At 36.5% G+C, this 14,655-nt stretch overlaps 2 protein-coding genes across 9 annotated transcripts in view; both read left to right on the forward strand.

Annotated features, from left to right (window-relative positions):
- Gapvd1 (GTPase activating protein and VPS9 domains 1) overlaps positions 1-2,475 on the forward strand; it is a 53,605-nt gene extending 51,130 nt beyond the window's left edge. For all 8 annotated transcript variants that reach the window (XM_089643531.1, XM_089643533.1, XM_089643530.1 and 5 more), the window contains 2 exons: positions 567-683; positions 1,563-2,475. In XM_089643531.1, coding sequence (XP_089499657.1) covers positions 567-683; positions 1,563-1,718 — 273 coding nt within the window. In that variant the 3' untranslated portion in view covers positions 1,719-2,475. The remainder of the gene's footprint in view (positions 1-566; positions 684-1,562) is intronic.
- Positions 2,476-12,386: 9,911 nt separating this feature from the next.
- asrij (OCIA domain-containing protein asrij) lies at positions 12,387-14,100 on the forward strand. The gene has a single exon (XM_089642898.1). It carries the CDS (start codon positions 12,510-12,512, stop codon positions 13,224-13,226), a length of 717 nt encoding a protein of 238 aa, XP_089499024.1. The 5' UTR covers positions 12,387-12,509; the 3' UTR covers positions 13,227-14,100.
- Positions 14,101-14,655: the final 555 nt, after the last annotated feature.

The following is a 14,655-nucleotide window of genomic DNA, read 5'->3' on the forward strand; positions in this document are numbered from 1 at the left end:
AGTGGAAAACACCAATAGATGCAGGAAATGTGAAAAGGATGAAGAGACTCCAATTCACTTATGGTGCCAATGTCCTGCCCTGGTGGGAACTAGGCTCAGATACCTGGGGAGACATACAGTGGAACCAGAAGACATAGCCACATACCCAATGACAACCCTGGTGAACTTTATTAAAGTGACTGGGTTGTTGTTAAAGGATTGAGGTAAAATGGGAGATAGCACAATGGGCCCATGGCCTAAGTGCTCACGGGAACTACGTGTAAACCGTCTCCGCCCTTAAAAAAATAATAAAAAAAAATAAAAGTCAATAATGACATTTGGGAATGTGTAATTTTAGATGGTTTGTAAAATCAATAATTGATTTTTAGTACAATGATCAGAATCAGAAAAATAAACTTTAAACCGTCCACACATTTTCAACGAGTGAGGAGATGGGGAATAGAAAGGTTGAGATGTACCTGGCTATTCAGTGTTCAGGTACCTGTGTTCTCTTACCTGGGTGATACTGACAATAACTTCCACTCGTGTGAAGTAGCATTCAAATAATGAATCCATTTTTGTTCCAGGTGGAGTGCGTGGTCCGCTGCATGGTGTCCATCATGTCCCTGCTGAGTCTGACCTCGGAGGGGGGCACTCCCGGCGCGGACCACCTCACTCCCGTGCTCATCTACGTCCTCATCAAGGTAACTTCCCCTTCAACACACACTCAATATGGCTTCACCGCAGTGATTGCTTGTTACATAAAAGATTTTGTGGATCCTTTTAGATGTATTTTTATCTATGGTTTCGGTGTGTGCACTTCTATCATTGAAGATTTTAGCATTGTGTATTGGCCAAATTGCCAACACTGGATTTTTGGGTTACTGCCAAATCTGCGAACTAGCCACCGCACCTTTGAGTTCAAATCTGGGATTCCTTTTACGACAGTCCAGCGCTTTGGATCACCTCTGGATTGACGGATGACGAATCAGATTATCGTTAATAACGCTATCTTTACTTGATATTGGAAACTTGATTCTTGGAAGATTTTGACAATCGGAGGACATCTACCGATCCTGCACACACGCTTCGGACTTTTTGGCATGGAGTCATGGTTGACACAGCCGCGCTGGCTTTGAAAACCACCCGAGATGATATTCCTACATGCCACGCTGTTCAACTACAACTACTCTTCAAGATCAAACAGTATTGCACAGTGTTACTACTTTTAGCAAGCCTCTTTGCCAGACAGAATTAGAATTAGGATGATGTTGTTCTTGAATTTTCAATACTTCTTTTATTCTGAATAGAAAACCCAATCCTTTACAGATCAGTTTCTATAAATAGAGGCTCATTAAATTTGACAACATTAAATGCCAGACTTGCAAGCAATAGTGCAGACAATTATTTGAATAACACTTTGTTTGATTTACTGTTATCATCTAATCCTGCGATGACATGCTTACATCAAATCTTTTCCCATTAATGAGGTTAAACTCTTACAATTATACATACTACCTTACCATGTTGTTAAGGTGATACATACTTCTTGCAAACTTACAATCTGTCATTTCAACCAACAGGCGAATCCTCCGTCGCTCCTCTCAACTGTCCAATTTGTGAGCACCTTCCTGAATGCGCCCCTCGAGGGGGAACTACTGTATTGCTGGACGCAGTTCTGCTCAGCTGTAGAGCACATCAAGACCATGGACTACACCCGAGGAGGATCCCGGCGGTAGAGGCGGCATATCAAAGTTGTTACAGCGGATAACGGCTTGGTGAAAACTCTCAGACGCTGGACGTTAATCGGGGCTTTGTGGCAACGGATGTTAGATTATGGCCACCAACAACAGTGGACAAAACATTAACTACATCTGTGACCGTAGTTTGATTGTGATAAATGCTCCAAGGTCTCGAATAATGGCGGATGGCCACTAGCCTGTATCAGCAGATGTTAGAAAATGGGTTTCAAAGTGGACAATCTGGGCACATCAGCTGTTAGACAATGGCCATCAAAAATAGACAGTGGACAGCGGTGTAAGGACTAATGTTAGACAATAATGGCCATCAACAACAACATTCTAAGGGCCACAGACGTTAGACAATGACAGATGTTAAACAATAGTCTAGGGATAACATATGTTAAAGAGAATGGCCATGAACAGACAGCGGTCTAAGGGTCACAGATGTTAAGACAATGACCACCAACAATGGCAATCAACAGCAAATGGTGAAGGAGCTTGATCTGGAGCCAACTGGTGATTTTGTGTTAGACGGTGATTGACTGTTTGTTGGTAAGTCCTGGTGACTGTAATATAATGTAATGTAATGTGTGAGCATTGTTCATAGAACGAAATTTATTTTTGTATCAACTATTTTTCCACGAGTGATATTGATGCCCATTGCAAGTATGTATATTACATGGGCCATTAGCAGAGGCGGCTCTAGGGGTGTACAAATGCCGGTAACATGTTAATTTATAGGTACCCCATGAATATGGTACAGTAAAACTCGCTTAAGAAGTTCCCACTTAAGAAGTTTTCACGCTTAAGAAGTTTTGATTTTTGGTCCCTTGAAAATTCCATACAAAAAACACGATTTTTTCCCACATAAGAAGTTTTAGAGCTAAAACTGCTTCCCGCTTAAGAGGTTTTAGAAATCCGGCGGTAAAATCAACACAAACGAAATATTGTGTCGCAAAATATCTAAAATGAACCTTTTTCCAAGTCATAAATTGAAAGACGTTGACTGAAACCCATACCTAGTACCTGACATCATAAAACCCTTTGTCGGCCGCCGGGCCGTAAGCCGTAACCTGCCGTAACCAATAAACATCCAATAAATAAACCAAATACCCCGTCTCCTAATCCCCTAACTAGGTAAAATAGCAATGGAACGAATAAACAATGCGGAATTATGTAACAAATATGCAAGCGTCTTTAAGGCCGAAATAACATGAAAGATTATATTAAACTCAACCTTAATGACAACGTGGGCTAGATCTACATTTGCATACATTTGACGTCTCCTTCAATAATCTTCTCTTTGATAATGAACATAGAGATGTTTCGTAATATTATTGTATAAAATTTTTATTCCATCGAATTTGTAAAACACGAAAAACTTTTGATAATCTATCGGATCACGGTTAATACGGAATATTTCACCTTTAAATACATAACAACATGATTATATGGCGGGGGAGATGGTAAAATATGCATTATAATTACGTTTTTTTCATTCAAACATCAAAAATTGCCGTGCATCATGTTTCATCTGACATTTGTCGTAAATTAAGTTTGAAGGTTAGGAAATACATATGCATAAATTTAAAATGTAGATTGAAACGAAACTTCGCAAATGATTTTTCTAGTTTTTGGATGCGTTCACAGATTATACATAATTCCAGCGTCAAACAGCTTGTATGATATAACTTTCTGATTCAAGCATCAAGCCATTTATTTATGTGCGAAATCGTAGCTATTCGATGTCTGCTAGTTAGGTAGGACCATAAATGAACCTACAGGTACATAATATTGAGCTGCGCATATTATTTTCATAAGGAATTTCTAGAAAAGGATTAAAATATCTTTAAAAATATACGATAGTCGACTGTGCCTGGCGAAAATACATCATAACAATAGTCTCTCAAATCTCAAATGCCATTGGAGCAAGCAGCAAGCGTGCAAAAAAGTTAAAGTCCGCCAACTAATAAGCAGTTTGCCGCGTAGACTTTGTGAGATTTTTCTGTGCAGTGCCATGGCAGGGTTGCAGTACGCAAACGGTTCTGAGACAAAGAACCCGCTATCATTAGTTTGCGGTTACCAAAATTACTTGCGGTGTCCTTTTATCAAACCGCTTGGTAAAATTAACCACAACAAGTCTTTCTTTCTCCCTCAGTTCATATAGTAAACGAAAGCGTAAAAAAGAGACGGCGTATATCCACAGCTCTGTCTTCAACTGTCAAGTTAAGAGTGAGTAATCACTAACAAGTAAATATGTATAATCCATTGCCTTTACACCAATTTAAAATAAGATCAACAGTATGAACCTTTTGGAATGCTGCAACTTTTACTATCCGAATTCGAGTGGCTTTTTCGAGGGATGTACTTTAACAGTTTTAAAATTGTGTTTACTTTGTCCATGGGATGGTTTTGTTTTGATTTGTAATGTTTAGTCAAAATTTTACAACAAAAGAATTCAATAATAGAGTTAAGCAATCTACTATAGATAAATACTTCGAAATTTTTTTTTATTTATATGTAGGTATGTAAATAAACTTTTTATAATCAAATATGTTCTACCATTTTTCATTTATTTTACTTTCCCACCTTTTTCTAAATACATAATACTAATTACCATGATAACTAGAAGATGTATATGTATATATTTTTTTTTTTGACCGCTTGGATCATATGAGCTTGTTTTCACAACAATTTAACGTAGGTAGACATAGGAATGACGTATGCCCCGGACTCGAGTTATTAAATGGCTAAAATTGAATCCCACTTAAGAAGTTTTCCCACTTAAGAAGTTTTTTTTCCCCGGTCCCTTGGAAAACTTCTTAAGAGAGTTTCACTGTAGTCAAATTTTACTTTATATTTTCTCAAACAATATTTATTAATTTCACTAATAAACACGTCATAACAAAACATATGAGTAGTAATACATTGCCTATATGTATCTATCTCATTTATTGTATAGCGCATATAGATACAGCAGATAGGACATTGGGCTTTTTGACCGAGCATTGGTACGTGCAGAATGGGTAGAGCTTCTAATTGAAATGCAAGATGTCGCCACTGTCGCTGCTCGCTGTTTTTTGGCCGTGTTCAAATAAATGAAGAATTTAACCAATTGTTTTGATTTGTATAATATGTTACATGAATTATTCATGACAACTGTGTTCTTTTAATTCTTGGGGGTCAAAGTTGTCAGTGCTGAGATGTTTTATCGCATTATATTCACGCTCATTATTGTAAAAGACACTGCTTACTGATTCAATGCTAACTTTGTAGCCACAAATTATTCTGTTGATCGGGAGAGATACCTCAGTTCACATCGGGTTTACCCCACTTCACTATTATAATGTGTACACATATTATTAGCATGAAGTTCTTTTTAGGTCGTGAGCGACCTTTGTTTCTTAATTTCAACTCTTAACTGAGTATGCCCTCCGATGTCATTTTGGGCCTAGCATAGTCAAACTTGAGTGTGGAGATTGCAATGGTAATTTTGGCAACTTTTCTCTTGCTCCTAATCCTCTTCCTATCTCGCGAGAAGATACCTAGTATGACTTATGTGAATGCGGCTAAGTTTGCTTCAGGAAATGCTCTGGTATCTCTACTTAATGGCAGATAATCTGAAGAGTTTGAAGCTGATGGCGCTAGGTGGGGGATATTAACATTAATGGCATGACAGCTATGTAATACGGTTTAAAATGAATTAATTTAAGGATTTAAATAATAATATTACAAATATTGTCGTTAGTTGTAGAGTTCTAAAAGTGACAAGTGAAGAATATGATATTACCGTCCTTTTGTTTTAGTGTTAAAATGTCATGCGTCCCTATTTCTAACAAAATTGCATTAATTAGTTCCAAAATACTCTCTTGCGTGACGAGAAAATGTTTCCACTCGGTAAACACTAGTAAAAGTCAGGAATAACCTTAAATTCTAAAATAATCCAATTATTTCGATTGTTTCCTGAACATTTTCAGTGCCATTAGAGAAGTCAACACACAACTATAATAAGGACAAATATGGTTGATAAATGGTTGGTTTGACTCTAATAATATATGTATACTAGCTGAAGTCCCCGGTGTTTCCCGGGCTTTACCTAGTTTTTCGAAATCTAATGTAGACAGTGACCTTCTTGTTTTACAGGTCAAGTGTGCAAAATTTCATCAACCTCTGAATAAAACTGTAGATTTGTATACAAATCTAATCCATGCCACCCGCCACAAACAGACAACATTGTAAATTAGAAGATACAAATATGTAAAATCAGATTCACATAGTCTGATGCAACATTTTTTTTATTGCAAATACAAGAATTTTTTGTCGGTTTATATTTATCTCTTTATAGCCACAACTACTTTTTTCATTGTTCTTCACTTAGAAACCTATGTCCAGACATTCTCGTTGAGAAAAAAGGCACAGTACAACATTGAGGTTTTTTAATTACAATTATTATTAATAAACTTTTCTCAGCACTGGAATTGACAGCTAGTACGACCCCCAGCTGGTTCAACGTGGTTCCAGATTACCTGCCATTGAAAGATAGATGGATATGAATTGTCTTTGAAGCTTATAAATAATAATGTGTGTGTGTGTGTGCAAATGGGAAACTAGAATATTATTAGAAGAAGAGATTCCTTGTGATATTTCATATTTAGGAACAATCATTTCAGAATATATATATTTGTTTAACACTGTCTTAGGTTTACTTTATATTATATTGTACATTAAATCTTCTCTGCAATTAACTTAAGTAACAAATCATGAAGTCTCGAATATCCATTTTATATTATCATTTTTAACGTTGCCTCTTTCCAAATGATTGATTTACTCGCCGCAAACGGTGTTCGCTACCAAACACCGATAGCAGCAGAGTTACGTTGCACGATATCCGCCACATAATGACACATCTCGTTCCATCTCCTTCTCTCTTATGGTCAAACATATGATATTAGAAAGACAGAACACCAACTATTTGCATTTAAAAATCTGACATATTTTCTCTAGTAACTATCGTGATATTATACTGTCTAGATTCGAGAAAAACTTGTATAAAAATTTATTGCTGCCACTAAGACTGGGATTTCAATTCGGACCATCTGTTCTAATCACTGAGCTATCATGATAACTTACGCACATGCCGTTTTTCTCCTGCACATATGCACCAGTTCAAGACAGAAAAAAGTCTGAAAAACAGATTTTAGATTTACATATGTATTACTGTTGCCAAATATCCTATAATAATACCTCCAACTTCTGACATTTCCCATACATTCTGATGCGTCTCCTAGCGGCGTGAGTTAACCTATGTACAATTTTACCGCTTTTTGTGCTCATATGTAAAAAATGGTGACCAGGTATGTCATCAAAATGACAGTTCAACACACCTACAAAAAGTGATATAAATTCATGAAAAGTTATGTAACAAAAACTAGAAATATCATGGAACCGTAAAAAATCTTAAAGACTTAGAAATATAATAAAATACTTATATAATTGTAAGATTTTTTTTATTTCTTATTTGTGGATTTCATCTTTTATGTTTATGTAATCAAGAACATTTTATTTGTATACTATTTTGGCATCCTGAAAATGACTTGGAGTCTTTTTGTTGTTTGTAATTATTACATCTGAACCTACTTTTTGGGACATTTTTATCAATATAGATCAAATACAAATTAGAAAGCACAAAACGCCTAAAAAAAAAAATTCAATTTTCCGCCATTGAAAGGAATGTCAAAGTACATATGACACAATAGCGCCTCTGGCGGCCAGCTTTGTTGATATTGCCAATATTTTACTGGAGTTGGACGTATTATTAATATTATAGATATTTGCTGTCGCTGAGATATTGCACAAAATGAATGATGGCGTTGTAACTTTTTACTACTTTTCAAGAAGGGAGCAAATCAATTCTGTGTTAGTTGTACATAACACTTTTATTTATTTATCAATAAAACCAAAAATATCTACGTATTGTTTTTGTTGCAGTCTTTATATTTTTGATTATAATTAAAAAGTTTCAAACGTTTATCTCAATATCACTTATTTGTTTTGTTTCTGAGCTATTTCGGCCCTGTCCTCTTTGGTCATATTTAACTGTATCATACTTCGACTAAGAACTAAGAATATTAACTTCATTTCAACTAAGAACTACCAACATTTCTATCGAAGAGGATAGGGTCGAATTAGCTCAGTGGTAAAGCAAAGCCCCGGCAAGGCTGAGTTTGTGGGTTCAATTCCTAGATGCGACCAAATCTTTTTCTGTTTCAAATATTCATTAGAGTTGCTAATATGTCTTCAGTGATAAAAAATATTGCTCATCACTGGTATACCGGATAAAACAATGTTATAAATTTTCATTTGAGATTCGCTAATATTGTCTTTAATAAACAAATTTTAAAATTTGAGGTTTTACTCCTAAAGTTAATATTTTTTTATTTACTGAGGAAATGTATACGGGGCAGTTTAATGTACATTGAAGACACAGTAGTGTCAACACAAAATGAACAGCAGTGAGTTCCTACAAAATAATATCATATATATTTTGAGAGTATTTTATTCTAATTTTAAGGCTAACGTGAGAATAACAAATTGTATTTTGGATGGTCATTATTTTTAGAGCATTAACACATATTTTAACGATAGGGGAAGCGGGGCTTCTGGTTTCACCTGTAAACAGTCAGAAGTCAAGTTATTTCAACAATTACTGCAATGTTATCAATATAGATAATAGAAACAAAAGATATGGTCCATTAACTATTATTAGTATGAAATAATCACGCTCACAACACGTGTCGCCAACATCTTTTACCTATACTAATACAAATTTGTTTCTACCTGTACACTAAATGCATAACTTTCATTGGCTCAGCAGTTACAACAGTTTGATCGTAGCTCGGCGATAGTCAGCACACTTCCATGCCATATCTCTTGTTTTATTATCTATGGAGTATCGCAATGACGGCAAAAGAGATACTTGTTGAAGTCAATTTTAAGAAAACTTAAAGATGGCTTTTCCAGTCTTGGTAATATGATGTGTATTGTTAAATTAATTTGATGCTTGTCTTTACAATACATTCCTTAGATCTTATATAATTAGGTAATAATTTATTTAATAGAACATTCTTTGTTTGTTATTATGTATTTCTTGCCGGATGTAAAATAAGATTATACAGGGTGACTGATGCGAGTGACACTTTGAAGCAGATGATTCTTAAAGTAATAATATTCTAACTCATATTCTATAATTTCACTGGTCGGGAAGAAAAACATCACAACCAAACAAAAAAAAACAAATAACTGGTCAGTTCAATTTCTCGGCTGGTCGAGTCCTCCATCACAACACAAGCAACATTTTCCGCTTACTGTGGTGGTAGTCGGACATTTTCAAATATGGTCAGGTTGTCACTTATGTAATTTTTTTGGTGAAAAATTTATGTTTTTATTTTGGTAATTTTTCTTCCGGTCTAGCAATGTGTGTCCTCTGTGTTGCTTTGTGCAATATTTGGCATTGAGTGCCAGTCACTCTGTACAGCTATGATTAGTGCTAATATTTGTATTGGTGGGTTGAAATGAATCTTCAATGCATACATATGTCGCTGATATAGAATAACATCCAGCATGTACACGAGCGTAGCGTACACAAATATAAAACCCTGAATTATTAACTTATTTCTACAAATTTTCTTTGCGCGGGGAAACGGGAAAGAGATGTGAACTGCGATCTTGAAGAGAACTAGGTTGTAGGAAAGCGGAAAACCATTCAGATTTGAAACGTTGCTTGAAATGAAGTGATCAAATCTGAATAGTCTGGTACTTTCCAACCCCCTCTTTCTCATTTCCTTCCCTCCCCACCCCCTTTTGCCTTACAACATACCCCAATTGGGAATGCGTAATTATATTCTCACTATTGCATAATAGTCTCACTATTGCATAATTATATTCTTCAAGAACCAATCTCTATTTTCTATATTGGCGACATAAATATAATAAATCTTACTAGTCAATATTTACTTGTACACCTGTCTGTGTGATGTTCTGCTCATAGTTTAGTGTGCTTTTGATTAAACGACTCGACTCGGTTAAACTTGTTGAGTCATTGTAGCACCCATTATTGTATAATATCTTTTCCTGCACTCAATCTCAAAACTTAAGCTTTAATTTAATTAACACACTATTAACATTGTGTATATATACATCATAATATAGTTTTATTAAAGGTATGTATTAGTAGTTGTTATATTATATTATGCTGAGAATTGTTTGTGAAACATCCTCTCGCTTTTAACTCCCAATTAAGTTGATCTTATAAAAATATTTAATAAAGTACTTATATCCAATACTTATGTAGTTTCTTATTTTCTGTGGGTTAAGTATAAAAGCGTCTTAACTAAAAAAGTCAAAATGAAACGGAATTCTTTCTTAAGGCCTTATTTCACCGGTAAACCAAGGTGACATACGGAGACGGTAGGACTCCAAAACAAATGTACACCACTTTATGGAGGGTCCCTCACCTGGTGTCCGACACGACCAAGTAAAATGTTTAGCACTGTCTGGCGGCTCATTTGGACACCGCGGTGTTCCGGTGAGAGGGCCCTTAGACCAGAATGCAATCCAGTGAACACTTCCAGGACCTCTTGGAGGAATTTGCGAAACAAGTCAATTTTTTGCTTCCATTGGATTCACCCATAGAAAAAAAATAACACGAGAAGTGCCTTTTAGGCGTGTTTTGTGATATTTGGCCAATTTGGACCTATATTTCCGCACAAAAACGGTGTTTTTGAAATTTAAATGAGATAGAGATCTACGATTTCAGGTGAGTAAGTGAGACGGAACGCTTGGCGGACGTGCTAAATAGAACCTTTGTTTCCACTCAAATTTTTATGGAAGGTACTTCTTGTGTTATATTCTTTATTCTATGGATCCACCACCACGGCATTCTCTTTTTTTGTGTGATTACCTCACAAGGGTCCCAACGGTCTAGAGCCAGTGAGACTACGAGAAGGTACTGAGGAGGAGAAAGAGATGGGAAAATGCCTAGCTATTCATTCTCGCTGGTCAACAAACACGGCTAAAGCCATTTCAAGCCATTTTTGACGGCCGGCATAGTCCAGTGGTAACGCATTGGACTGCCATTCCGAACATCTCAGCCTCACAACATCCCCCAATTGGGGATGCCATAGTCTCACTGGCTCCAGACGGGAGCAGTTGGGACTCTTGTGAGGTATTCACTATAAAAAATAAAAAAAAGCAATGTTTTAATTCTGAATGGTGGTCTTACACCGACCGGGGTGATACTAAGATTATATTACACTCTGGAAAGTGCCGCCAATATACTATATATTATTTTAAATTAATAAATTGTGAAATAACCCAAATTCATCAAATAAAATTTACTTCTGCTTGCCGGGAACCTGCGACCTTCCGATTATCTTATCCCTCGAGCGGAGGCCGTTCCCTGATGGCCTCATATATCAATTTGAATGTCCGTGATCAAATTACACTATTTAGCCTATCCATATTCCCTTGCCTTGTTCTTGTTAGTATAAAGTGACATTTGCCAAAATTGATACAACACGACTTTAACTGAACACGGGCAATACCTAATCATTTCAACTAAATTTGGAACTTGCATCTTTTGCATCTTTATTCACTTATCTAACAGAATTGTTACCTAAATAAATACATTACAATATTATATACTTGTAAGTCTCCCCTAACTTAAATAGTTGTTACTTCTATTTAAGTTAGTGGAGACTTCCAATTTTGAGATGAAGGTACAGTCAAACCAGATGAAACAAGGATTGAGAAGGCTGAACCCGCTCCAAAGGCTAGATAGTTTTATCAGCTAGGAAAGTTGGAGAGCCGAGGAATTTGGTTCATCGAGTTTCTGGAAAAAGGGAAAAAATTAATGGGCAGAAGTTGTCAGCAAGAGAAGAAACAGTCGCATTTGAAGAGGGAGTACTGGTGGTCCCATTAATACAACTCAGCGTCTTATGGTTACGGTGGTCGCCATTGCCAAATTCTGGTACCTGATTTAAACTGATACTGGGCAGGCCCTGTGCAGACCCAATTGGAGCACTTCACTCCGGAAGCCAACTTGCTAAGGCACCAAGGAGCTAAGTTGCTGATAATACCCACCACCTAGTTTTTACTAGCGCCGTTTGGCTCGGGTGCGTCCTTGCCTAATTCCATACCAACCAATTTAGCACCCGACAAGTCTTTTCTATTATTGCCGAGTTCCGGGTAAACTGATCATCAAAACAAAATTGTAATGCCACGTATACATTCGCGAGCCAAACTGCCCAACTGAACCTCAACTTATGGGAAAGAAACGAAGCAACTGCAAATGGCGCAAAACGTCGCTACGGTTCGCGTTTCGCTTGGCAAATGTATATGTACCCTAACATCTATGCTATGAAAAAAATTATTAAATTATTTTCGTTTTGACAATCATTCGAAATCGAATGTCGATTTTTCTGAACCAAATTGGATCACCCTCTTTTCAATTCAAAAAGTGATCCCAGAATTAAATATCTCGGTCTATTTATAGAAATGTAGTTCGAGTGAATCGAAAATCGATTATTTCATGCCGGATTCTGTTCACCTCATCACTAATTTTCTTATAATCATATCAGTATTTTTCTATGGTTGTGTTATGTCAAAAATAAATAATTTAGGTTAGGTAATGAAACTTAAGTGATTCTGGTAGGAATGTCTGTCAAATGTTGTTGTTTTGAACAAAATTAAATTAGAAATTTTACCAGTCAGCTAAAATTAGTCACCAAAATGGGCGATAGGGGCAATTTAACGGAGGATGCAGCAATTAATCCAGGCGGGCAAAGAAAACAATACCAGTTTACGCAGGAAGAAATGAGAGTTCTGGCAGAGTGCAATAGGGAGAGTTTCTATCAGAGATCATTACCCTTCTCTGCTATTTTAGGTACAATGACGTATTTTGGCGTGAAGAGGGGAGCATTGAAGGCCAGCCCTCGTTTTGGTGCTGTTCCGAAGATTTTAGCATCTACCGCTTGTGGATATTTCTTAGGGAAACTGTCCTACCAACGTCAATGCGCCGAGAAATTGATGCAACTGCCCGATAGCTACGTCGGCGAAATGTTAAGGAAGAGGAAGAATAAGGAACCATTGCCGAGTGGGAGTGGCAGCGGTCTCGGATTGTACGGTGCAGCGGCTCCCGATGTTTACTCGGATTCCCGGCCCCAAGAGTCGCAGGGGTCTTCTCTTGACCTGGACACGGACAGGCCGACATTCCAAGGCCTCGCAGAGAACAAGCAGCCCAACCTGGACTCTGGCGCCAGCCCGAGTGAGGAGTCGTTGATGCCCCGTTCCCCCGGGATGAGCTACGAAGAGCTGCGCAGGAAGAACCGCGGAGAACCGGCTCCCAACAGTGTGCAGCCCTACAAGCTGGACGAGCCCGCGCCGCCCGTCTCCCGGGCACGCGTGGAGCAGCCCGCCAGGAACAAGTATGGGGACATCATCAACTAGTGATGGGACGAGGATTGTAGCATGTTAGTTCTCGATAAAGCTTAAGTTCTTAAATTAATTACCATTCAAATCATTTCTCCATCGACACACTCCTAATTCTTTTATAAACAGCAGCAAAAATTATATTGTCTCTTACTTTGACAGGACAAGTTCTGCAAATCTTTATTTTTAGATAACAAGTAATTGCAACTTATCATTTTGTGCAGTGTTGTCCAGTCATATCTCGGAGACCCCTTATATCTGGAAATCTGACAATGACAATGTATCTGAATGATGTTACCTATTTTTCACAGACATTTTTATAATATCTATAGCCCTCTTGACCATATGTACATACATTTACGATAAATTGAACCTTATGGACATCCCATCTAGCATCATTAAATTTGTTTTCCAGTACATTTAGATACTATAAATCCACAACTTTCATTCTAATTCCGTGGGTTCTTGTAACTACGGTGTTCAATTGAAATTGTATGAAAATTATTTTGAGAACTTCTTTTATTAAAAGCATGTGCGTGGCACTGCCCAATGTGTATTATAAACTGTTTCTTTTAAAGTATCTTTCACATCCCATTGTTTCTTGTATATTTCATCATTTGTTGTGATCGCTAGGTAAGGGATACCTTAAAATAAATGTTGCCAATTTAGTTATTTTAAAAACTACTAATAAATAAAACATAAAACAATTACATTCGACTAGACCGCAGTCAAAGTTTTCTAAATTATCGAAAAAATATTGTTACTTACAAATTTGTAATGTTATTGCCCCTTTGTTGATATCTTTTATTTATTGTATAAACTTGATTGTTTTAGCACAGTGGAAGAATTGTTTTTTACATGAATTGAATAAAAATGGTGTAGGCCGGGTTTACCTGTGGAATGTATTATTACTTTCGTGTTTGCCTTATTATTTTTTTAAATGTGAAAAATAGCAGAAACTCACCCATAACCCATATTGTACACAAACTCGAGTTAGGAAGAGTATTTTTCCAGTGAAATTGATAGCATTTTGGCATGCCTATGTATCATCTTAAAAACTAATTGATTTATTTGATAAACTTTTTATTTGAATTTCACTTTTGTTTTGAAATCTTGAAAGTAGAAATTAACACACTTCCCGACATCCAATAGAGCTGAAACTCAGCAGATAGACTCGTTGTCAATGACGATGCATTCTACAAAATTTTGGTGGCACTCACGTACAAACATGTGGCCATAAAATAATAATAATATTTGTATAGCGCCGTTTTTGTGCAAAATCACCTCAAGGGCGCTGTAAAAATATATAATACATTTCTACAATGATCTATGTTATTATATGGAGATAATATACAGTACCATACTTACCTGGTAGGTCACTTAAGATTAAAAATTAATTAACATTAATTAATTGTTTATTAGCGAAATTTAGATGCAGGATTTAGGA

The sequence above is a fragment of the Hesperophylax consimilis genome, chromosome 19 (genome assembly GCF_061612785.1).
Source record: "Hesperophylax consimilis isolate HC1 chromosome 19, BYU_Hcon_1.0, whole genome shotgun sequence".
Taxonomy (NCBI): Eukaryota; Metazoa; Arthropoda; class Insecta; order Trichoptera; family Limnephilidae; genus Hesperophylax; species Hesperophylax consimilis.

Excerpts from the sequence above, each read along its gene's own strand:
- asrij (XM_089642898.1), top strand. The coding sequence starts at position 12,510 with ATGGGCGATAGGGGCAATTTAACGGAGGATGCAGCAATTAATCCAGGC.